Source organism: Aythya marila (assembly GCF_965140915.1).
Source record: "Aythya marila genome assembly, chromosome: 8".
In the NCBI taxonomy this organism is placed as follows: domain Eukaryota; kingdom Metazoa; phylum Chordata; class Aves; order Anseriformes; family Anatidae; genus Aythya; species Aythya marila.
The window spans coordinates 6204120-6229075 of NC_139049.1; the positions used below are offsets into that span (position 1 = coordinate 6204120).

Below are 24956 nucleotides of genomic sequence, written 5' to 3' on the forward strand. Positions count from 1 at the left end.
CCAGTGTTACGTAAACTGTGCTCTGCTTCTTCAGTGACACGTGAACCTCTTAATTCAGGAATTCCAAGTGAAATATAATATATATTTTATATATATAAAGTAGTTATCATACGAGAACTGATAAAGTTTAGATCAAATTCTACCATTGGCAACATTCAATCACAAAATCAGCTTAAAATATGCTGACACCTTACAAACCAGCAGCAGGTTTCCTTCCTTCAGTATGCTGGTAAGCAGCGAGAGGTAAACCTGGCGTAAGATGCTTCAGCCAAGTCCTGGCAGAGGTCTCTGCTGCCCAACAGGCTGCCTCCACTTAACTTACCCCAGCTGCCTGCCAAAGTGAAAGGCATCACTGAAGCAGCCCAAACTTGTGTGGGAGATGTATCGATCACGTAAACACCTACTTCACTACGATGAATTAGCAGCTGTGATAATCTCAGCAGCAGCAAACGGGTGAATGGTCATGGAAATTCAACCGTCACTTCCGTATGCGGCCCATCTGATCTCAGGGCTGAACCACGCTGGCAGCAGCCTTTGAAACCCACTGATGAACAGCCCACGGCTTCTTCAAAGGATGGCAGTCCAGCATCTCTAAGTAAAACAGCCACAAGCGTGGAGTCACGACGAAGGATATTTATGAAAACAAAAAATTTGAAATCAAAATTCGAGGGCGCAAAATGGTGTCAGATCACCTAAAACAATGAAAGGGTACACAGGGCAAATATAGCAAAATCCCTGCAGCAGAGTACACTCTAGGGTTACCTGCGCTGTCACCCCGAGCCCTTTGCTACACCACAGCAGGAGTTTAAGTGGAGCACATCAGTGGCAGCGAGCAGCCTGCTTTACCTGCCCCTGCTCCATGCCAAATGTGACCGTAATAGTAACTCCTTGTAGGCCCAGGCAGCCTGCAGTGACAGCCTTCACTCCTGCCACACAGCCATCTCAGGAGAACTACAGAGTACTCCACCCAAACCCTAATCCCAGTTATAGATGTACAGCACACTTTGAGTTCTGCCGCAGTACTTGCAGGGTCACGGGATGGTGAACTGTGCTAAGGATCACCCCAAAGCAATTTGCAGAACCCATCCCAGCCTCCAAGCTATTGACTTCCCGCTGAATGGCTCCCGGTCGCTGCAGGTGTCCTGGTGACCTCCCAAAAAGCAAGTTCCTGAGACATCCTCAGGAACACCTGCAGTAGGTATTCTCCATCCCCGAATGAAGGCCTGCATAAACGCTTGCCATTAGTTTCCTGCCTATATTTTTCTCCCTCCAATTTACGAAGAATACGCAGATGGGTGCTGGAAGCCTTCTCGCTCAGAGGGGAGCTGAGAAGTCCTACTGTAGGAAATCGCTTTGCAGCGTGCTGCTGCTCTACTGAACCTGGCGAAGGGGCTGAACCCTGCCTACTGCACTCAGTTAATTAAGCCTATTAAAATCATAAGGCACTTATATGGATAGAACAAATCCACTTACTATTTTAGCAGCAACATATGCTTGGAGGATGCAGAAATCAACTTTTTTTTTTTTTAAACCAGAAGCATCCCCATCATCCTGAACTTAATAACATCAATAAAATTAAGTTTAAAAAGCGCATGAAAATCAGAGCAGACACTGCGTATTTGCACAGAACCACACAAACACCAACAGTCACTCTTGTCATGGCTAAAAAAAATGTTTGCATGAGCCGTAATCTGTAACTAGTTTTGGCACTGATGCATACAAAAAGGAAAACACAGCAACATATTGTAGAGTCAGTGAAAGCATTTGCCTGCCTGCAAGCTGTAGGCAGTTTTGTGTGTTTTTTTCTTTAGCTATTACACAAAAGAACACATTCAAATCCAATACAAGCAGCTGCTGTAACATACTTTCAGACCTCTGAACAGCACCACTTCACTAAATGCCTACCAGAACATCACTTAAACACAAGTGATTCCTTCGGATGTTTGCTTTTTATCTAACACTAAAAACAAGCATTGGAGCCAAGCTATAACAATGTCCAGAAAGCCTAAGCTTGCAACTGATTGTTTGGTGTTGTTCTATTCTACAGACTAGTCAGCAAAATAGAAGAAAAAGTAAATAAAATACAGCACGGTCCTGGACCAGCTCCTGTCCTCTGAAAGGCACGATAGGTTGGTGAGCCAACCAAGCAGGTGGAGATTAGAAAGAATGCCAAAATCAATGCATTGGTAGTTTGGAACTGGGAATTTATAACAAGGACAGATTTTCCTCTGCCTCTGTATGGAGATAGTTCTCGGCACAGGGGAGAGAGTAAGAGTTATTTTCAGACCTGTGGACATGATAAAACTGCAAGGCCAATTCTCCCCTCTGAAGCCAGATAAGCAGGGCAGCAGCGAGGAGTCCTTGTAGCAACAAACCTGTCTGTTTGGTGAAGAAAACAGTGTGAACAACGAGACAGAAAAGTGATTTAGTAACATCGTTTTGAATGAATCAGGAGTGAGGCTATGTGAAACATGGGCAGTGAAGAGGCGAGACAATTAGAACAGACCCTTGCAGCTAGTTCTGTGGCTGTATCATAGTTTTTATTGAAATCCCAATTGTGGTGTGTGTGTTTTTTCAGAAACTAGCCTTTCTCCATTTGTAACAGTTATGTGCTACTTCTGAACATCTGTTTAAGAAAGAGCACATCAGCTCTTATTATTTTTTTTAAACAAGGCAAAAATAGGGTAGGGACCTGAAGTATATAGCTTAGTTATTGAACATTTATACCACTCATTCATTTCTAAGTGAAGCCATAGGGGCAGCCACGTGGGTATTTTCTACACCAAGGACTGGAAACTCACAAGGCTGTGACTCAGTGCTGTGCCACACACAACTGACCGTGCTGACTGATCTCCAAACGTGACTCACGGGTCTACCAGAACCCAGCTCGAGATGCACCCCAGGCTTAGCAGCTCCGTCACAAGCCGCAGCATCTCGGTACGTCTCCGCGACAAGCTCTCCCGCAGGCTCTAAAAACCTTTGCAGCTCAAGGAAACAAGTTCACCTCGCATGCTGAACCCCAGTCAAGTTACACGCTGCCAGCAATGAGCTAACTGAATTTACTCTAAGTCCATTCTCTGTAATTCACCAGGAAAGTTATTCTAAGGATAACAGGGGGCTTACAAAGTGTCCATGCAGTTCTTATCCACCCATCCATTTTCAGCAGCATTACCACAGCTAGGACATGCAACTTCTCACACTTTTTTTTTTTTTTTTAAACCAAAAACACAAGTTAAAACAACAATTGGATTGTAGGGGTAATATTTATCAGCCTATGTAAGCAATAATACAGTAAATGTAACACTAGATGATTGCACTTCTTTTTTGTGAATCACAAGACCTATGTAGCAGGAAATAGTTTTAAACCTATTAAAGACTTGGAGAAACATTCAAAGCACATCTATAGGGAGATCAATTAGCATGACTGCTACTTGAGAGCAGAGCTATGAAAGTGCGTAGTTGAGGGCAATCCAAACTCTAGAGTAGAGAGCAAGTCTTACATCTTCTGATTCAAATGATGTTCCCTGTTAACACCTGTATGCCTTGCCACTGTGGCTGATTTCTGGTTTCTTTTTGACACCTGCAGAGAACCAGTAAACAAATGCATCGTCCTACCTCCAGTTCTGTTTCACCAAGTCAGGTTACTGCCCAATCTGCCTGCTGGGCAGACCTACCATGTATCTGGTAATGATGCACCTCTACAGCGCATCTGCAGTCACTCGAGTTCTTCAGTTTACTTCTGCCTGCGAACATAAGCAACCTTGAAATCCACGTTATTTCAGAAAAGGCTCAGGCACAGGCCGAGGTGCAGCGTTACTTCCCAAAGCACAGAAACACCTTCATGAATTCATAGCCCACTCCTAACACGTCTGTAGACAGGAAAAAGGGTATTCGACAGAAAACCCGAGAAAACCCCACAGAAGCAGCATCAGGAATTCAGTGGAACAGGTCAAAGTGTAGATGACACGCGCGATAGCATCCCCCCAAGACAAGGCAATTAGCATCATCGCTGCCTTTATGCACAGGCGGAAACTTATGAGACTAAACACATCGGTAAGTGACTACAGAGACACGATAATGGCTGGGAACTAACAGGATTAAATTAAAGAGTACTTCAATTTTTAAAGGAACTTCCCCAGTTAAAAATCACTACTACAAAAGCTTCGAACCTGAAGAAACAAACGGAGGTCAGAATATAGCTTCTAAGTGATCTCCAATGAAGTTATTTTTAACTTTCCATCTAACCTGATTTCTCCGTTTACTGATTTACAGTTACCATTAGTCATCGAGGTAATCCCTCAGGGACACCACCCTGTTGGAAATCCTTTGACAGCTCAGAAAGTCCTCAGCCAGAGGGAGGCCAATTAAAGTTCTCAAACTATTTTCTATTGTTTATTTTTCCAAATAGTGCTCTCAGCTCCAACCTGGGAAGCAGAACTAAAATTGTCACCTCTACCAGCACCTGAAGAGTGAGTAGAGCTTACTGGGAAAGGAAAAGAAACCCTGGAGATGGATGCCCAACACGAGAGCTGCGCGACGAGCATGCCGGCTAGCAGGACTGGCAATTTCTGCCTTGCAAGCAACACAGAAAATCAATCTGAAAAAAGAAAAGTGGTTAAAAATAACCATCGTTCCCAGCCCCAACTGCTCCCTCAGGACACAAACCCAGAAAAAAAAAAGACCTAAGCACTGCCGCAGTGGCACAAACCTCCCAAGCGTGGTGGGACGGCAGGAGCCACGTGGTGCTGCCTTCAGGAAGAGCAGCTCCCAGCAGCAGTGCCCGATTCACCTTGCAGACTCCCAGCCCCGGCTTCCATCCTCACCACCCCCCACTGGAGTGCTCTGCCCCATCGTCCGGAGCAAGTGGGAAGAACAAAGCAATTTTGGGGATGCACTCATGTGGTAGAGCCTCTGGCTGCAACGGGAAGGAAGCAGCAATGTTGAAAATAGCTCTCCTTTTACCAGTTATCACCATTTATGAAAACTAATCGCTGAAAAGTCGTTGCAAACAGCCTAACGTGGGACTTCTGTTCAAGTGTGGCCTGGTGTTGGTGTGTTGGACACCCCGCCTGTGCTCACAGAGGAGCTCGGCTCCGCCACGAGCCCTCCCAGCCGGCAGCCACGCGGGAAGCGGCATCCGGAGGGGACGCAGGAAACAGGTTTTGGAGGATCTGCGGGGAGATGAGGCCAGCAGGACAACAGGGCAGGGAAACCAGCTGAAAGGAAGAAAAAGCATCAGGAAAGAAGCTAAAGAGGAAACAGATGCACCGGAGAGACGAGAAAACACCCGGGCGGGTGGGGGCAAGGCAAATAAAGAAGGTGAAGGCACCAGCCCAGCACGAGGGCGGAGGGAGCAGAACAGGCTGCAGGACTGAGATGACTCAAAGTGAGGGAGAAGCAGAGACAAGAGGAAAGGAAAAATCCCCCCCCTAAAGCAACCAGACCTGTCGGAGCAATGCCTCTTAGTAATCACAGAGCAGCCAGGGCACCCGGTTCCAATAAGTGAGATCAAGCCGCCTGAGTCAACGGAGAAAAACATGAAAAGCAAGGCAAATTGAGGAGAGGTTATCGCTAGCAGAGCTGACAGGGAAATGAAATATCCTACAGTAATCCTAACACTTCAAAATCTGCTGCTATTTCAGATCAAGATGAAAGGCATGTTCAAGTGCAAACTTCAACGTGACTTCACTGAAACACTGAATTTTAAGGTCAAACTCTAATGATACTCAGCATGAAACAGGAAAAACTGAGTACTGCATTTCTTTTCCAAATAGCTTAGAGAACATCTCTCAGGGATGACATTCCTGCAAAACCTTCTGAGGTTTAATTTTCTTGCAGAACTGCTCCACTACGGGTTTCACAGACAACATGAAACGAAACCACGACTCCTCGCTAGAATTAAGATGATGCATCACCCAGGAGCTGGATTTCCAAACAAAAATTTTTGGGAACAATTCCCCAGGCCTGAACTCCCACAGCACAGAAATGGCAACCGAGGTCTGAGATGGAAAGACCAAGACCTTAACTACCGGCAGCCACCATCAGTGGGTGTGCAAGAAAAACCCTACCGCACACCAGCTGTGCCCTAAAGGGGAACATTTCACCCTTCGGTCACCGCTAACCCCAGGCCACACGATTTCATGGCCATCATTACGCTGCTGATAGAAAAAGGCCCTACTCCTCCCAGCCCATGCCTATCAAGGGGTGCTAAGGGAGAACAGTACAAAACGCACTCCTCGTTTCAGTTGTGTGATGGTTTGTTTGTTTTGTTTTTAGCAGCTATTTTCTTATATTTCCCTCATTCGGAGAAGGCAAACAACTTACCATTTCTTTAAAAAAAATCCAGGAATCCTATGCTGTTGTAATTGGGAATCCCACACAGAACTGCAAGAGCGCTTTTTTTATTCCTTAATAAATATTTCTAACACTAGGCAGCAAGTCATGTTCCATTTACTATTGCTAAAGCTTTGTGCCCTTGAAACAACATGATGCACTATGGGGCTTATGAGCTACAGAAGCCTAAATTCTCAGAGAAGCAGCCATAGATCATATAAATTAACCAGATTTCCCAGGGGTCTGCGAAGCTGCTCAATTACGGCTCGGCAGGGCCGGATCCGAGGCTCTCTCCAGGCTGCTGCTCTGGGTGATGCCCGGCACAGGAGCACGGCTCAGCTGCTCCTGCCTCTGCCCGTGCCCTCTCCCCTTACGTCTGCTCAGGTCCTCATTGAAGGCTTTCATCTCTGCCAATCAACTTAGGAGGCTCTTCTGCAGGAAGGGGAACCTACAGGACTGATACAAGCGCAGAGGCATTACAGCAGGATTACTGGAGCCGCTTCTGTAATGCTTTGGTGAATCCTGCAGCCTGTAGGTGCCAGCACGCTGTAAGGCAGAGCCCATCTCACCAGCAGTACCACCCAAAGACGCTGCAGGGAAGAAGTGTGGAGTCAAACCTCAGCTTTCACAAAGGCTGCCACCTGCTCAGAGTACTTCATGGTGAAGTCTTGTGGCCTCGGCACAGCCCACAGGAAACACGCCACCGTAGGCAGTGCCGCCGGGCACAGCAGCAACGCGACTGAGCACGGGCCCTGAATAACGTGCTCATGGCTGCCTGCAGCAACTGACATCAGTTCACATCTTTCTGGTGGACACAAAGCACAGCAGGACATAAGGGGGACCAGACAGTGCTCAAAAATGGCTCAGGTGAGCCCCATTCAGGGCTCCCAGCTTCCGTAACATCTCCTGACATCTACACAGCTGTCAGCCCACCTGATATCTGAACGTAGCCTCTACTTCTTAAAATGCCCTAGGAACACCCTGGAACAGCCAGCCCTGTGAGGACATCCATCCCCAGCAAGCTCCCTGGGCAAGGCCCAGCACTGTAACTTCATGCCAAGCTTCCCAAAACCTGGGAGTGACCCACAACAAGCAAGACAAGAGGAGAAATAGGTGGGAAATCAAAGCTCAACAGGATTGTTCAAAAAAAACTTTTTTAAATAAGCAATTGCCAGTTCAGAAGTACACTATGCAACCTGAAATACCACCTCACTCTGTCCAGAGGGTAAACCACTAAAAGAAAGTGAAACTTAAATGTTCCCTCACTCAACTGGGTGCAATTTAGCAAAACCAACACTGCTCTCCAAAATGCAGAACTTAAGCCTCAAAGAAGCACCAAGCGGTTTTCAAAATATCTGCCTAGATACAAATCAGGTTCTCAAAGCCTGCAGGAAATTCTTCTTCAGCCAAGCAGACAGCAACTGACCGGGTGCCCAAAAGGCAGCAGCGTGCAGGGGCACTTCCCAGCCTGTCTGCTGGTCCGAGAGCTGAAGGAGCTGCAGGCAGCAGCTTCAATGTTCCCACTGGTGTTCTCTGCTTCCCCCTTGTTCTCCCAGATGAAGGCATTCAAAGCTTGAGCTAATTCCTATAGATCTGAGTAGGATGCTCAGCGCCCACCCCGAGTTACAGCTCACAGTAGGGCTACGTCACCACTGCACCTCCACCCAGAGAGGCCTGAAGTCTGCCAGGCACATCCGTGCAGCAGCGCTGTGCTCCTCTACCTGCTTGAACCACCCCACACCACAGTCAGAGGCACTCACACCCTGAGGAATTCAGGGGGAAAAGCAACACGGCCATCCTTCGCTGACACAAGGCACCACGGCTAAGGAGAGCAATAGCTGGGGGGATTCACTGCCAGTCCCTGGAGTATTTAAGTGTAATTTACTTCTAGACTAAGCAAACAGAAGAAACTGACAGCGTCCTCACAGCCTATGCGTTATTACTATATTAATTTAGAGCGTGGGCAGTGTTTTAGCACCAGGTTTCCTACCTGACGGCGAAGCCAGGCTGCTCCAACAGCCAAAGGTTGCCAGGGCCAAGCTCTAATGACTGCTGTAGCTGGCTGTAAGGCTGCTTCTCGCCTCGAAGTGATGTGAATGTGAAAGCCACCAGTGGCACACGGTGCCCTACACACAGATTACTCCATGCATGGCCTTGCAGAACTGAAATGGATGAATAAATGTGATTGTATCAAGGATTAAATGGCACATCTAAGGATTTTGGCAATACAAGTCAACTTATCCTGTTAAGCTTCATCAGTTAAAAACATGCCTTAAAAACACTTCATTTTGGTTGTGGAGCTGGGTTTTTGTTTTGTTTTTCAGATAACACCTTATTATAGCACCTACCTCAAATACGCATTTTGTTTGTTTCTGCAAGACACCAAACCATGTTCCCTCTATCACCTGAAGTATCTTTCAAGTGATCTTTAGAGAAGATAAAAGTAGCAGAAAAATAGGTAATGGCAGACTAACCAAATCCCTACTAACCAAATATAAAACAAAATTCTGATTAGAAGTAGCAGTAACTTCCAGGTCTGAAATCGCTGTATCATAAAACAAGGCAGCTGAATGTCACTTTCCCAATTCCATTAGTTCATACTTGCAGGTCTGCAAGCGTTTTAAATGAGTGGCTCTCATACCAATTGTGATGATAGTGCTCTATTACACAATTTGTGACTAAGGTTTCATGTTCTGAAAACACAGAGAATCAAATATCCTGTTAATAATCCTTCTGTGTTTCATGTCACCAACACATTCACTGCTGTCATTTAATACAGGATGAAAGAAAGGGTCATTCCCTTCCATTTGCCTGCAGTGCATGTTCTCACCTGATACTGAACCGGAGTCGGCAGCATTCACTGAGCTTTGAGGGAACATCTTTCTCAGAAACATAAAAATTCAGAACATTACGATAAAGATAACAGTTTAGATTACACTTTATATATTGCAAGCCGTTACAAACAGCTGGTATTTTACAATGCCTGAAGTCTTAAACTTGTCAAAGACAAGTAAGAGGAAAGGAAAGGTAGCTCCAGATGACGCTGAGTAAACTGGAAAGCACAAAAAAATACTAGACATTTTGCCAAAGTATACATCAATTCATACTTTTCCTTGTGAAACAATTTCTGAAGTGCTGAAATAACACAGTATAGGGTAATGGGAAACACTATTGTGGAATATCATGGAATAATATGGAAGTACTACGATGCTGCTTTGGAGCAATAGGAAGGGAAATTTAAGAAAAAAATCAAAGGTTTTTGGTGCAGGGGGGAAGTGTTGGTTGTGTTTTGTTTAAAGAACTACAAACTTAGCATTGGGAGGAGCCAGTTCAAAAACTGACCCCTTGCGGAGTATCAGGCAATAAATACACTTCAAGGTAAGCCTGCCAGTGACCGAACAAACCAGCACTTCTTCCTCTGCACTCAGAGGCCCCCACGCAACGCAGGGCACGAGCCAGGACCTCCCTGCCTGCGTGCGGCCACGAGCCCCCTGTCCCTGCACACAGGAGCTGTATTTAACGAGGCAGAAATCTTAAATCCTATCTTCAGTCTTCTCTCAACATCCCAACACGTCCCACAGGCTGATGCACCTTCGGATCCACCTCCCAGCTTTTCCTGACCCTTCTCTCCAGTGCATACTAGTTTCTTCTGATTTTTTTCCCCCTACTTCTTACAGGCCCCTTCCCTCTCCTCTTTCTGTCTCTGACACATCCCTTCCCACTGCCACAGGCACCCCACCTTTGTCGCACAAGGGAATAACCTGGCTTCTCCCCGACAGAGCAGCACCCCACAGACACTGAGTCGTTACCTGCTGATAACCAACACCCTGGCATCTCCAAGGAACCAGTACTAACATCGTTCCTGTGAACGCACTGCACAGCTCCCAGCCCACCACAGCTTTGTGCAGGAGGTGACATTTCAGGCAACTCTTGGCGAGATGCATATTCTGCATGTAATACCTCTTCGATAAATATAGCATGCGAAATAAGCTTTACAACACAAATATAGCACAACTGCAGTCTTCCCTTCCCCCCGCAACCAAAACTAATCAACCTGAACCAAGAAATACTGTGGCAGTTCTCCAATGTTATTTTCTCCATCTCAAGGTAAGCAGAACCACCTACAAAACTGGGTCACTCACTTGCTGTCAGTCGCTTTTCTTAGCACGAAGCAGAGGTTGTGTTAAGGTTTTGCTTTGAGGAGGTATTTGTTTAAAATAGCTTATTTCCCAAGTCCAACCTGCAGAAGACACACGTGTGTATCATGTGTGTAACATACATCCCCCACGGATAACAGCTCTCCTTCAGATGAATCACTGACATAAGGTCAACTGTTAGAGGCATTACGTGGGCTGAGGTACCAGCAAGGAAGCGAACAGATTGAAAAGGTTGAAAAGTTCAAAAAATGAAACCAATTGCACTGAACATTCAGCTTTAAATAGCTCCAAGGTGTTTATTTTGTTTTACTCACACTCTTATTACGCCTATAAAAACGGAACCAGCTCAAGCCCAAGAGGTTTGGCAGTTTCAGAACAACTCCCAAACCGGTGGCACAGAGTCAAGAGATGCTTCCAGTTTGCTCCTCCGCACGTGGTAAGCGACGTTTGATACCCGACACTTGACATGCTCTCCTATGCCAACATTTGGAATAAAAAGCAAGTGGCTTTTTCTCGATGCTCAGATGCCACCCAAAAACATCACACGGATACAACGATCGCGAACTTCCCTGCGCCACACGGTCACACCAAATAACTCCCTAAAATTAGAAGACATTTGAACTTGTAATACAAACCGAGGGATGTTCTGTTTATTTTTATTAGAATAATAGGAAATAGTTATTTTTAATATTTAACCTATGTCAACATCTCCTTTAGCGAACTCCCTTGCCAGTATTGCACTAAGTGCAGTTTTCCTGTTGAGCAATCTCTCATAAGCTAACTAAATGCCTTGCAAAAACCATTTCAAAACGAGTTTACAAAGTATTAAAGATAGTAGATAAGCATTGAACAGATGACATCTTCTGCAAATCCACTGTAATCCGCTGATTTAGGTTTTAAATTTCTGTTGATAAATTATTCAAGTTCTTGTATGATCAAGATGAAACATTAGGATTAGTGCTCTCTGTTATGGATCACTTCTATTTCTGCTGTTTTTCCCAGCCCACGTTACCCACGAAGAGGCATCTGGGCACAGTGACCGGCGGCAGTGAACAGCTCCATCCTCGTCTCACTGCCACCCAGCACTCGTGCGGGGCTTCGACACGCAGCAGCTCACATCTCAGCAACCTGTTTCAACCCTCTTCACATGGTAAAGAGCATGCCTGCAGCAAGACGGCTTTCACAACGCCACTACCAGCTCTCAGCTCTCAGACTCCCCGTAACTGGTTTCCAAGCCCAGGAGACACTCTGTGATCTGTCTTCAGAATTCCCTTCGCTGACTGTGCGCACACTGGGTGGAAATGACAACTCGTGGCGCTACAGCCCTTCAGAGGTCAGGCAGTGAAGTGCTCTGCAGCCCTGACACAAGAGCTCTTGCCAGAGGCCACACGCTGCTGTTCTTTGCAGTCGTGGTGAAAAAATCTGGACAAGAAAGTCCCTGAAGCCAGCAGCTCCCATTCCCACACACAGCCCACGTGGCATTTTTCACACACGACCTCGCACTGTGCCACGGCAGCGTCTCAGGCAGAAGGCAGTGCTCAGCTGGAGACCCAGCGCTGGGAGATTCATGAGCACAGCAACAACCCTGCTGTCCTTCACGAAGGCGAGGGTCAGGCTTTCGCATCTGGGGCTTGCTTTCTGCATAACTGACTCCATCAGCTTTGTTCTTCAGAGGACAACTTGCAGGAACCGAACGTACTGTCACAAGCACAGAAACACAGGCAGCAACAGCCAACATCCAAACAGCGCCCGAACCCCTTGTTTTGCCATCTAGAAGCACAGACACTCCTGTCACCCAGGCATCATCTCCAGGCAGGCAGAGGGGCTGAATCCACGGCTTTCAGGTGCATCCAACAGCCCACCCTGAGGACAGCTGTGAGAAAGTGCGTGGCTGGTGGTGGCACCAAGACATGCAGTTCCTGTGTTGGCCAGCCCGTAAAACAGACCGTACCCACTGCCTTTAGGTCAGGCATGAGTCTGCGCAGCAATACTGGGCACCACGAGTCTGTTTCTGCCCCTGCCCCGAGCACTGACAGCAGCTGAGCAGGGCTCCTGGTCCACCACACGAGGCCCCCCTGGCGAGAAGCAGCCTCTGCAGAAGTGACAGCAAGCACAGCCCCTCCGCACTCCTGGTGTAGCTTTTAATGCGTTACCAGGATGTACAGGGCAGCACGGATGAGCATTACAGACATCTGATCTGCCACATTCACTCCGGAACAAAATAAACGTGTAACGAAACGGAGGAGACTCGGCTCTCCTGGCAGAGCTGGCGCCTGCTCCCCGGCCTGCCCGGGGCAGCACCGCGCCGTCCTGTCCTTCAGTGCTGGCGGCCTCAGATCCAGCCCCCGAGCCACCAAAACTTGGTTCACAGGGACAGGCCTGATAACCGGCAGCAGCAGCACAAGCTGAGGCACAAATCAGGCAGCCCACCTGCCACCAGACCCATTCGTGGAGCACTCATCCACCTCTCATTCTCTAGGTTTATTGCCCAAGGACTGCTGCAAGAACCCCCTGACCGTTCGAAGGCTGAGCAGCACAAACAGCATCGGATCATGACAGAGGGGAGCCACAGCTCAATTTTAGAAGACAGCACAGAAGGGCCACGCGAGGCTCAAACAGCTCCGCTAGGCAGCACAGACACAGCAGCACATTGGAGCAGGCTACCCGACCAGGGGCTGGGACCACCGGCATCCCAATGCCACATCTGCCCTGGCACCCCATGCCCATAAATCACTGCCTCACAAGCAGTGGAGCATCACCTAGTGTTTCTACGTGCCCCTGAGACCCTACAGTACACCAAACACGTCAGTCTATTGGCAGGTGTTATTCTGACAAAAGTCACTAAGGCTCAGCTCTGCGCACCCCAACTAGCTCAAGACTAATCATCTGAAAGCCTCTGAGAGTCAGCCTAAGTTATTGCTAAGCTGCCTTCACAGTCTCAGCAGCAAACTAGAAGCAGCCTGCCGAATTTTGCCTTGCTGCATTTTTAATGACAACATCTGAAATCCTCACAGAACGATCCTTTCCAGCAAGAAGTACCTCCTCCAAGAGACTTCCATTAAGCCCCCCAGAACCTCACAAAGACCAACAAACCTCGATCTCACAGAAGATGAATGTAACAGGAGGGTAGGTTTAGCCACTACAGGTTTCGACCCAGCAACAGCTCCCTGTTTGCAAGGGTGGAAGCAGCGCAGGGCAGAAACGCACCCCAGTGAGAGCAGCCGGCAGCACCGCAGGTTCCTCGGGCACTGAGCGGGCAAGGCAGCAGTGGTTGGGGCTGGGAAGTGTCAGTGTCCATGCTGTGCACATACAGAGCCCAAGTTCGAGCTCATAAATCATCCAAGATCTCCAACTACAAGCTCAGAGAAGTAGATATGAACCGTAATAATTCTCAACCTGCTCCAATCAAGGAAGACAAAACGTTTCGATACTCAGAAGCAGCCCGGCACAGCTTTTATTCATCAAAAATAAAATTAAGTGATGTTGGCCCAGGCAAGGAGCATTAAGCTCGAACTGCAGCGGATTCAATCAGCTATCCAAACAACGCTGGGTAACACCGTGAGGCCACCTTTTGTCCCTTAGGAACAGGGCAGGAAGCCACCTCCAAGAGTTCATATGGAAATTATAGCTCTGCAAGCTCAGGTGAAGAAGGGTCACTTCGGCAGCAGCCTCACCATAACAGAGACACAACCCAAGGCTCTGGCACCGTTCAGCGAGCGCTGGTTCCCTCCCGGGGCTGGAGCAGCTCACGGCATGTGAGAACTCCCCAGACTCACCCCCTGCACGCCCAGCGCCCTGCTCGGGTACCAGCCCCGTGTGCCCAAGCCCAGCAGCTCCCCGTGGGGCCGGGATGCCCGTCCTGACACCCAGACCCAGCACCGCTGCTGCCTCACCGAGGCTCCCCGGGGGCTCTCCGTGCGCCCAAAGCCAGGGCAGGGCCCCCCGGCTCGGATCCGCTCCGCCGGTGCCGGGGAGGCCCCGAGGCCGCCCCCGCGGTGCCGCAGCCCCGAGCCCCGTCCCCGCCGCCCCCAGCGCGCACAGCCCGGGGCCAGCCCCCAGGGATCGGGGGGGGACAGGAAGCAGGGATGCTCCCCCCACACCCAAAAAAAAACCCTCCCCGGCCGCACCTGGGACATCTGCGGGCGCAGGTTGATCTCCTTGAGGTTGATGGAGTGGCCGCGCAGGTTGTTGAGCAGCTGGCAGAGCAGCACGCCGTCGCGCAGCGTCTGCGCCAGGTCGAAGACCTGCGCCGTGTCCCAGGTCACCCGGTGGTTGGGCGGCAGCACCTTGCAGCTGATCAGCCACTGCCCGCACTGCTTCCACGGCTCCATCCCGGCCATGCTGCGGCCGCCCCGCGGCCACCCCGCCGCTGCCGGCCCGCTGCCGGCCCGCTGCCGCCGCCCCGCTCCGCCCCGGTGCCGCCCCCGCCGGGCGGAGCCCACCCGGCCCCGGTCCCCGCCGCCCCCACGGGCTGCGGGAGGCGCTGGGGCAGCGCCGGGGCTCGGCCGCGGCCGGGAGCGGCCCCCAACGGGGTCAGGTTCCCCCCACAGCCCCGGGGGAAAAGGCAGCGCTGCCCCCCGCCAGCAGCGCCGGGGGCGGCTTCTGCGAAAGGAGCCTGTCAGCAGGATACAAAGCACCTTCCCTTTTCTGTTAAAAAGGCTGTTTTTCGTAACCAGAAAACACTTGAAGTGTTATTAACGTGCCGCTCTGAGGGAAAAAACAATCCAGTATGAGAACACCTTCCGACAGCACGACACAGCCGTGATTATCCACAGCTATCCCTCATTTTCGTGTTTCCTCCCTGAAGAGCCCGACAGTGCTTTCTGAGAAAACTAACCCCACAAAAAGCTCTTAATTTCTCCAAGAATTAATACACAATTTCTGGGAATGGATTTCACAAGCTGAGGCCTAACAGCCCATCCACATGTTTCCAGTGTTTTAAAACGCTGCTTCACCATTCCTGCGAGCGACAGCCCTGTCCTTCAGGCGTTTCCATCAGGACCCTGGCTTGTGTCAGGAATAGCAGGGCCAGGGAGGGGATCAGCCCCCTGCACCCAGCTCTGGGGAGGCTGCACCTCCAGTACTTTTTTCAGCTTTGGGCCCCTCACTACAAGAATCAAGGCCCTGGAGTATGTCCAGAGGAGGGCTACGAAGCTGGGAAAGGTTCTGGAACACAAATCCTGTGAGGGGCGGCTGAGGGAACTGGGGGTGTTTCGTCTGGAGAAGAGGAGGCTCAGGGGAGGCCTCATTGCTCTCTGCAACTGCCTGAGAGGAAGCTGTGGGAGCTGGGGGTCAGCCTCTTCTCACAAAGCACTAGTGACAGGACTAGAGGGAATGGCCTCAAGTTGCACCAGGGGAGGTTCAGGTTGGAAATTAGGAGGCATTTCTTCTCAGAAAGAGCAGTCAGGCATTGGGACAGGTTGCCCAGGGAGGTGGTGGTGTCACTGTCCCTGGGGGTGTTCAAGGAAAGGTTAGAGGTAGCATTTAGGGACATGCTTTTTGGGGACAGTGGTGGTAGGGTGATGGTTGGACCACATGGTCTTGGAGGTCTTTTCCGACCTTAATGATCCTGTGATTTTCCCCCATAGAACATGTGGTTAGCCCAGGATCAGGCATGGAGGTCTGCCCACCTCACCATAGCCTCCCCCCCAGAAGCACAGGAACCAGTGGGTCCCCTACCCACGACACCTGCGCAGTCACCCAGCAGACAACACATCAGCTAGGTGTGACTTGCCGCTAATTAGGAGGCACAACGGCTGGTTTGGAGTGTTTGGTTCCTCACTAGGGAGGCACAGAGCCATCAGCCTGCTCCCCAGGATGTCCCCAGCTCTGACAGGGCACAGGGAGCTCACCCCGCTGCTCCACACAGGCCGGTCAGAGCAGGAACCCCTTTAGCACAACACAAACCCAATGTAGTAGTAAGAGGATTTTGTGTGAGCAAGAAGAGGGATCCTTAATCCAAAGTATCAGTGGCAGTGCAGCTGGGCTTCAAACCTTCAGAGTAACCCACACCCTGCCAAGCGTGACCCCAGTTTGGGTGGTGTCTGCAGTTCCCATGCCCCGATCCCCACAGCTCCCTGGGCCAGGCCCGCCTGTGCTGCAGCTCTTGGGCAGCGGGTGAGCTCCCAAATCATCAACAGGAGGCACAGAGCCGCACCGCCCACAGCCAGGCAGAATTAGAGACAACTCGGTTCCTTGCTGACATCAAAAGGGACTGACGTTAACTACCCGAGATCACTTGGTTATTACCGCCCAACTGAATGAACATCAGAGCAGTTTGGTCAAGAATACAGCAAAGCACTGTCTCGTAGTAAGATTTTTTTTTTTTAAATCCGCGACAAGTTAAACACAAAATGGCACGTGAATAAAAAAAATCTGGTGGTGCCCAGGAGCCATCCCCACTCAGTCTGAGGACATTTGTAATCCTGAAGCCAACGCAAAAGGCAGCAAAGTAAAAAAAATAAACAGAAAAACATCTGCATTATCTACACCCCCACATCAGCTGCCTGCAGCCAGGATCAGCAGCACACTCAAGGCAGCATAAGCTGTTGGGACGCTTTTGCAGAAAAACAGAAAAGCAAGTACCATCCTGATTTATAAACAGAAAAAAGAAAAAAAAAAAAAAAAAAAAAAAAAAAAAAAAAAAAAAGCACACTTCAGGCAAGTTTATCAAATTGATAAAATCATTTTACATGGTTTATTAGGAGCAATCCACCACTCCTTAATCCAAGCTTCCTATCGCTAGAGTTTGTAGGCTTTAAAAGCAGTATGTGGAAGCAGACACCTTATAAACCTATTCTGGGGTTTTAAATTGTTTGTAGGTCATAGGCTGTTATACTGAAGCGTAAGAACTGAATTACATTCAAAATACAAAACACAGCAGAGGAACAAAAACATATTGACCAAGTGCCATTCCTCCAGATATATTAAGGTTATGTAGCTGGCCATGCTTAGTAATGGCAACAAGAACGCACTGAAAGGGGAATAATAAAAATCATCACTCAGGTAACCACTTCTGTGCGGAAGCAGAGGAAACGCATTTGTGTGAAGTGTCTGGCTGTCCTGCACTGAGCATTAGCTTACCCATAATGACACCTTGAAACTTACTGGAGACTCACATGGAGAAGAATCCATGTCTCCATATAAACTCCAGAAAACCATCTCTCTGCAAAAGTTACATGGTTGAAAGGAGCAAAGGGGCAAACAGGTGAAATTCATGGTCAGCACAGCCTTGATAGAACAGAGGCTCACTCTACCTAGGTGGAGGGATAGGCACACATTCCCTTTCCTTTTGTAGTACTTCTCCCAACCTTCCTCACCATCCTACACTGCCCACAATTGAAGAGTGTTTGATTTTTGAATTAATCCTGCATTTGTTTGGGTCCAAGAGCTACTTTTACATTGACAATTTTTGCTGTTAACATATGCAAAAACCACAACACCATAGCTAAAATATCAAGTACTTCAGGTGAACCACCTGCTGAAGACATACTGGAAATTTGACTTATTTGCATCCTGTTTTTCTCCTCATACTCCAAAAATTGCCCAGGTGGAGGGTGCTCCAGATGGATAGAGGGGCCAGTTTAAAAGTCACCTCAGCCCATTCCCTCTACTAGAACAGACTGATGCTCAAACCTATCATGGAGATCTCAGTTCAGATTGCTCAAAAAAGCTCAAGTTATTTTACATACCTTCCTCCTCACCTTAACACATCAGGAAACAATTCACTGAATTAGTTCATGTTCAGATTCTTAAAACCAGCAACATTAAGGACTTGCATTCCTGCATTCAAAACACTTCCAGTCAACTACATAAAAATAATAATAAAAAAAAAAAACTCCATTAAAAGAGCAGCAAGTCTGAAGATTTGTACAACAAAATGCACCCAGAAAGAACTCGTGCATGTTTTTTCTCTCCTTCCAAGAGACAACTGTCTCCTTGCTGGAGACATCATACATTTGTTGCTTTTACTCTTTACCCTGTGCTGCATCCGGTGAAGGTGGCGACTTTCCAGCTCCTTTCTTGTTACTTTATTGAGAGAAACTCAATTAGTTTTATAAGCTTTATCATTTCTGGCTCTTAAAGTTTTCCTGTCCTCTGACGATAGCTCAAGTGCATTTTTAAATAACCCAGAGCAAGCTGGGCAAGCTGAAGTGAAGCACTGCCCTCGTTTGTGGGTACTAAATGCCGGCGTGCCAGCTGAGCCAGCACTGAGCTCATGCTCAGCATGTCTCAATTAGACCCACTTAATTATACTAGTAAGAAAATTCAGTTACATGCAGTTTGCAAGAGAACAGAAATATACAGCCTTTGTCCCAGACGCTTGTATCGTTATCCTGCTTGAAAACGCGCCGGGCTAATGTGGCTCCTGGCCAGGAGCTTCCCTTGAACCATGCTCTTTTTGGCTGGAAGTGAATAATCAGGAGGTGGACAGAGTCCAGCATTTCTTAAGTAGCCTGCTCATCTTGCAGTAAAAGTAAACGAGGGTAAGATCGCTGACCAGCACTCTTCAATAATTTGCCTGCCACTTAAATGAATGTGAATGTGGATCAGGATCTCCCGGGTGCACCAGGCTGTATCCAACTGTGACCAGCTCCAGCCTCAGAACTACTGCGGAAACTTTGTGGCAGAAAGAAAAGCAGGGCTGCTTTTAATTGATTGTTAATTAGTTGTGTTAGCATGAGAAGTCTTACAGTAATCAGCGACGTTCAGAAAAACAAGCATTCTAAATCAATATCTGAATTTCAGCAAAGCACTACACATTGCTTTACAAAGACCATTTCAAGTTTGCATGGAAAGAATCGGAGTGACTTGAAAACTAAATGAAATGCTGAAAACAAAAGCCAATAACAAATAAAACAATAAGCTGAGATGCGTGGAGCTGAGCAGAACAAGAGCTGGTATTGAATTCACTTTTCAGTAGAGACCTGAAAGATGCAGTCAGTCAACATGTGTAAACGTGTAGATAGTTATGAACTAGGAGGAATTGTCAGTGCCATCTGACACCAGATGAACACCGAGATACTGGTTTTATTACAAAATTGCCTGGATACTCTAAATGCATGTGAAAGTTTGAGAAACCTATGAGTATGCAAGGGAAGGTCCATGTAAACCAGTCGGTGTTGAAGTGTTAAAGGAGTCACGCGGGCTGCCTAGACCTGACAGCTACCTACCAAACAATCATCTGGAGACATTGCCTTCAACTCTACTTCCCCTGCCAGAGATCTGCTTTCCACTGAAGTCAACAGAAGCTTGATTTCGATGGGCCCAGAACCTGTTGTTCTATTCCTAATATACAATATTTGATTTATAGAAACCAAAACTTCACCTCTCTAAAAGCCATTCATACAAAAGGAACAATGATACATCATCTGTTTGAGCTGAAAAAAAGGGGAATGTAACTGTCAACATGCAGTCATGAATTCTATAAGGAAAACAAAGTTGGAAAAAAAAAGAATATGTTGTGTAATACTTCACAACATTTTTAACCAAAATATCAAAAGGCTGGTGTCTTAAGTATCCAAACAACTTGAAGCAGTAAAGAAAGTTGTCACCTCCCCTATGTCTTAGTAGGTCCATCTCAATCTCCTCTGACTTCACTGATGCCTCTAAGCAATATTCCCATTTCTTACGCTTTCCCTTATTTTACCTCCATTGCTCATCTTCCGTAAGTTGTTCTCAACAGTCTGGTGATGTTTCTAAATGCAAAATCAGATCAGATGACAGGGTTACTGGATGGTGAAAACACCTCTTTTCACTAAAGATAGCAGGAGATGTAGACAAATGTACTTTTCACAGTCCCAGATGATAACAAAGTGATATTTTTATGAAAGGTCAAGGTGCTCAGGTACATATAACTGAGGTATGAGTGCACAGATTGCCAGGAAGTAAGCCCTAACGCAAGGAAAAATAGTTTTGGTTTGTTTCCATAGTTTATTCAGAACCCCAAATCCAGAAAGATTTTCCTGCAGCTTTGGATGAAGGCATCAATTGCTGGAAGACATCTGAATACAACAAGATCCAGGAAAACAGAAATCTCTACCTAAAGCTGGGTAAAATCTGAAAAGCACCACGCGTGAAATGTCTACTCAAAGAGCGAGAGAATATTTGAAGCAATGTTTATAACTCTATTGCTAATAGAATATTATTTCAAAGTTAACAGTATTAGGCAATTGAATTTTTCATATCCTGCAGTCAAAATTTACCACTAGTCTAATCTCATGCTGTGCTAACAGCTCTAGTAAATAGGGCAGTCACGTATCATCTCAAAGACACTATTCCAGTTATTCCACCTACCGTGTTAGACCTTTATTTACATACTAATCTATGTTTGGCAAATGAAAGTTTCCTTTTATGCTCACAAGTCAAAATTATTAATGATTTTTAACTGCAAAACTGCAGAATTTATTTTTAGAGATGTCAGCAGGCATAGTATTTCTAAACACTTCAGTAGGCAGCGCAGCTTCACCTCTAATGTTTCCTGTGCTTGTCTCTCCTCAGGAATAAAGAGCATCAATATTTCAGGACACACTGATACCTACTTTGTTAGTCTCTCATAACGAGTGTACTTGGGCATCGCTCGTCTAATGAAGCAGGGCCAGTGCTAGACTGCAGATCAGCAGAGGCTGAAGGATTCGGGGGCTCTTCGTTCAGTCCCTAGGAGTTGCATTTGCACTGCCTGGGACAAGGGCACGAGGCCAGGGCCTGCACCTTATCGATGCCATTAACCCTGGCCTACAGTTCAGAAGAATAAGCCACCACAAGAACAAGATACACATCTTGAAAACTGGCCTCTGAATGTGTTGAGCTTCCATTTCCGCAAGATCAGTGTTAGACCCCGCTCCCACGGTGCCAACACCAGCCAAAAAGTGGCTTTTATCTCACAGCCATGGAGTCCCACCCACTACACTGATATCAAAACTTCCCCAACCCCAGCTGAGAAATATTGCTCAAGATAAAGCTATCCATGTGAAGTGGTGATTTAGAAACAAAGCTTTCAGTTCAGGACTGCCACGTGGAACAGCATCAGAACCACGACGTGCTGCTCTCACCATCTTAGAAATAGTGGCAGGCATCTGCCAACATCAAGCATTTGGGATTTACCCACCTGAAGTCCAACTGAAGCCTGGCAAGCTGTAAAACTATTACACTATAAAACTATAGTGCCCTCAGCACTGCACCAGGACTCAGGCAGGAGTGAAGGTCCATTACTGTCCCCAAAAGGAGCAACACAGGTTATTCTGAAGGCACAGGGAATAACATAGAAACACAAGCTGCCTTAAAGAGCATGACAAGGTAATACAAACATCAGCCAAAGACAAAGGTATGGCCACCCAGTGACAGAGGCGTAACAGCTCTGTCTACTGCAGAGTTGATTTAGTAGACAAATTTGAGAAAATGCTCTCTCCAGGCACCACCGAGCCTTCCTCCTGTTTCTGTTCTTCCACATTTCCTGCAGCCAGCCCTTCTTCTGACACCGCATCTTGCACACAATGCTCAGACAGGGAAAGCTCGCAGCACCCGGGTACCAGCACTTCCCTCAGCCTCCGTGGATGCCTGTTGCTCGGGACCTTGGCATAATTTTAATTGCAATTAAAAAAATCCATGATATGATATCAAAAGGTTACATATCCAAATTAGATGAACCCATGCCAACTATTACAAAGCAAAGGAATAGCAACGTGCCAGCAAGCGACAGAAGGACACAGGTACAGCCAGCAGGAACCAGTCCTCTGCAAAAGCTGCCAGAGCTGCAGCAGAAGCCAATGCTACCATCACATACTGTTCTCCTTCCCTCCAAGCCCAAATTCTGCAGAGTTGTACCTGCTAATTGCTTTCACAAGTATCTGCAGCTACATCACCTGCTTCCTTGGATTTACAATGAAGTTTCAGAAACAAACACAGGCAGGATTACAGCACTTGAGTTGTTGGCTTTTCCCTATTTCCCTTTTTCCCAGGGAGGCACCAAAGGGCAGATGCAGGCAAAGGTGTTAGCTTAACACATCATCTTCATAGAAAAATAAAGTGGTTTTTTTTGTTTGTTTTTTCTCCAAATGCTTCTTGTGTTACAAATGCTGCTACACATGATTTGTACTGACTGATCCAGCATCACTCTGCACTGTGTGTGGCACACTGATAAGCAGTGCCCTTACCTTCACTGGTTGTGACATTCCCTGCAGTGGGAGACAGCACAAATGATGCTGGCAATCATCTGATCATTCTCCAGTTGCTATTTGCAGGTGGCGAGTATGCAAAGAGTCTGCCATGAATCTGAAAAGGCAGGAGTACAGGGCACTGAAATGCGTTGTCCTTTTAGCACAGCTGATAAGGATAACCTCCTATTTGGCTGCTGTTCAATTGCCCAAAGGCTGCCTTGGACTGCAGTTTCTGTTTCTGAGATCCCAACCCAAGTCTGAGAAACCCCTCTGGGTGGCCAAAGGCAAGAGAGAGAACTTAGAAACTCACTTATTTTAGAGGAAAGGGCACAAAATAAATGGGCATGTACAATGTCATGCTTACAGCGTCATTCTCCTCTGCAATTAAAAATAAAGAACCAGTAGTATGACCACATTAACACAATTTTCTCCAAAACTAGAGCGTGGAAAAGTTGGATTGCACAGATCTAAGTGAGAAAGCTCCCTTTCTGGATTGGAATAACACTGGAAACGTTTGGCACGGCCTTTCACTGCCCTTTAAAGCATTTCTCTTGCTGCCCCTGCATACAAATCCTGCAGCAGCAGCCGGGTCCGGAGCCAGCAGCCGTGCCCAGGAGCGGCTCCCCTCTGCTGCTCTCCGCCAGTCATTGCGAGCACTTAGGGAAAGAGTTAAGCAGATGTCAGCCTGAAATTGCACAGCGTGATAGTCTGAAGGCTCTTCCTTGTCTTCACTGCAAACTGCTGGATGGTATTTGAGGAGATAACGGATTAGCCCACTGCTGAGCCACAGCGGCCTTTCGGATGTCACATTTTTCAATGGGTAGCTCTCAAAAATGCAGGACCGGAGAGGCTGGTAGAGCCTGTGAGTCTGTTGCAGCATTCCCCATGCAAGAGGCCCGCATTTCTGTTTAATTTAGAATTAACCAGACCTCCAGAATACTCCTTGGGGTACAAGAGGTGTCTTTGTTTAAGTTTGTGTTGGAATTTCAGCGCCTGCGAAAGCAAGGGTCTGAACTTTCTCCCCGTTTTCAGGATAAGCTGCTCATGGCATTTTACTGAAATCTCGGTTCCCCCTCAGCAACCTCCCCCAGCTCTGGGTTTCTTGGACTCCTCTGGGTTTCTTGGAGGTTTTTCCTGCCGAGGAGGGGATGTGGGAGGCCGGTGGGGGAGCGCATCCCCACAACACCTTCGAGGACAGGCAGCTCCGTGGCTGCTCAGCCCTGCATCCGCTGTGTCCCTGTCCTGCTCTGCGTGTGCTGGGGGCACTCTGAATGCTGAGATACATTCAGCCCTGGTGAAAAGTGCCAATTTGTGTAGTTACACTAGGCGTGAGTTTAAGTCACTATATCCCTTTAGAACTGGCCATTTGGGATTAGTGACAGGAATGCAGTTAAGCTCAGATATAACGCTGTGGTGAGACTATAAAGCCACTGACGGATTGCAATTACAGCTAAGAAAAACAAACTTACTAACCAGCCAGCAACCCAACAAACACAAACGTATAGCAAGTGTTAGCTATTGGAACAGCACGCTTGCATTTGACACCTTAAACAATCTGGAAGATCGACATAATGATTACTCTAAAAGGGGGAAAAAAACTAAAAACATGTTGGAAACAGCTGTTAGGAAACAGCAAGGTTTTAAGCAGATGGGTAAAAGTATCGGTCTGAGGCAAAATCCAGCTCTCCCTGCTGCTGAATGAAAACCTCCTTCCTGGTTACAGCCACCCTACCTGTGTGCCCACCCTCTGCTCAGTAAGGCCGGGTGGATGTGGGCTCAGGGCGCCCGTCCCCATGTCTGTCCCACAGGATCCTGCCGCCTGTCCCCAGCCCCAGTGGCGCGCGGCCAGGAGAGCTCCAAGGCAGGGCATCGCAGCTCTTCCAGAGCTCTGGGAGTCCAAGAAGCTGGGCAAAAAAAGAAGTAAGTGAGATGCAAAAAGGACTTTCCAAAAACTGAGAAGCAAAAGCTGGTGTCAGAGATAGGCACAGGGGATTACCCTCTGACTTGTCACACGCTGCAAGGCTCTCCTCAGGCCAAAGCGAAGGGGGATGCCAAAGCAGTGGGTCGGCGCCTGGCTGCAGGGAGGGGAGCGAGCACAACGCACGGCGAGCAGCAGGGGACAAAGAGACAAGAGCTCGGGGCCAGCTCTGAGCAGGGTAGATAAAAGCTGCGACTTTGTGAGAAATCTCCCAAAGTGCATCCACTCAGAGAAAGCACAAAGTACTGAATTTTGTCCAGCCCCAGTGCTGAGGCAAACTCCGAGCAGTTGTCAAATTCTCTGCGTATTTGGAGACAGCACAAGTCCCCCCCG

The 24956-nt window shown here is 47.8% G+C and overlaps 1 protein-coding gene across 2 annotated transcripts in view; it reads right to left on the minus strand.

Annotated features, from left to right (window-relative positions):
- The window catches only part of VAV3 (vav guanine nucleotide exchange factor 3), a 164207-nt gene extending 149354 nt beyond the window's left edge, over positions 1–14853 (minus strand). For both annotated transcript variants that reach the window (XM_082766316.1, XM_082766315.1), the window contains exon 1: positions 14618–14853. In XM_082766316.1, the coding sequence (XP_082622442.1) occupies positions 14618–14830 (213 nt within the window). In that variant the 5' untranslated portion in view covers positions 14831–14853. The remainder of the gene's footprint in view (positions 1–14617) is intronic.
- Between the last annotated feature and the right edge of the window lie 10103 nt (positions 14854–24956).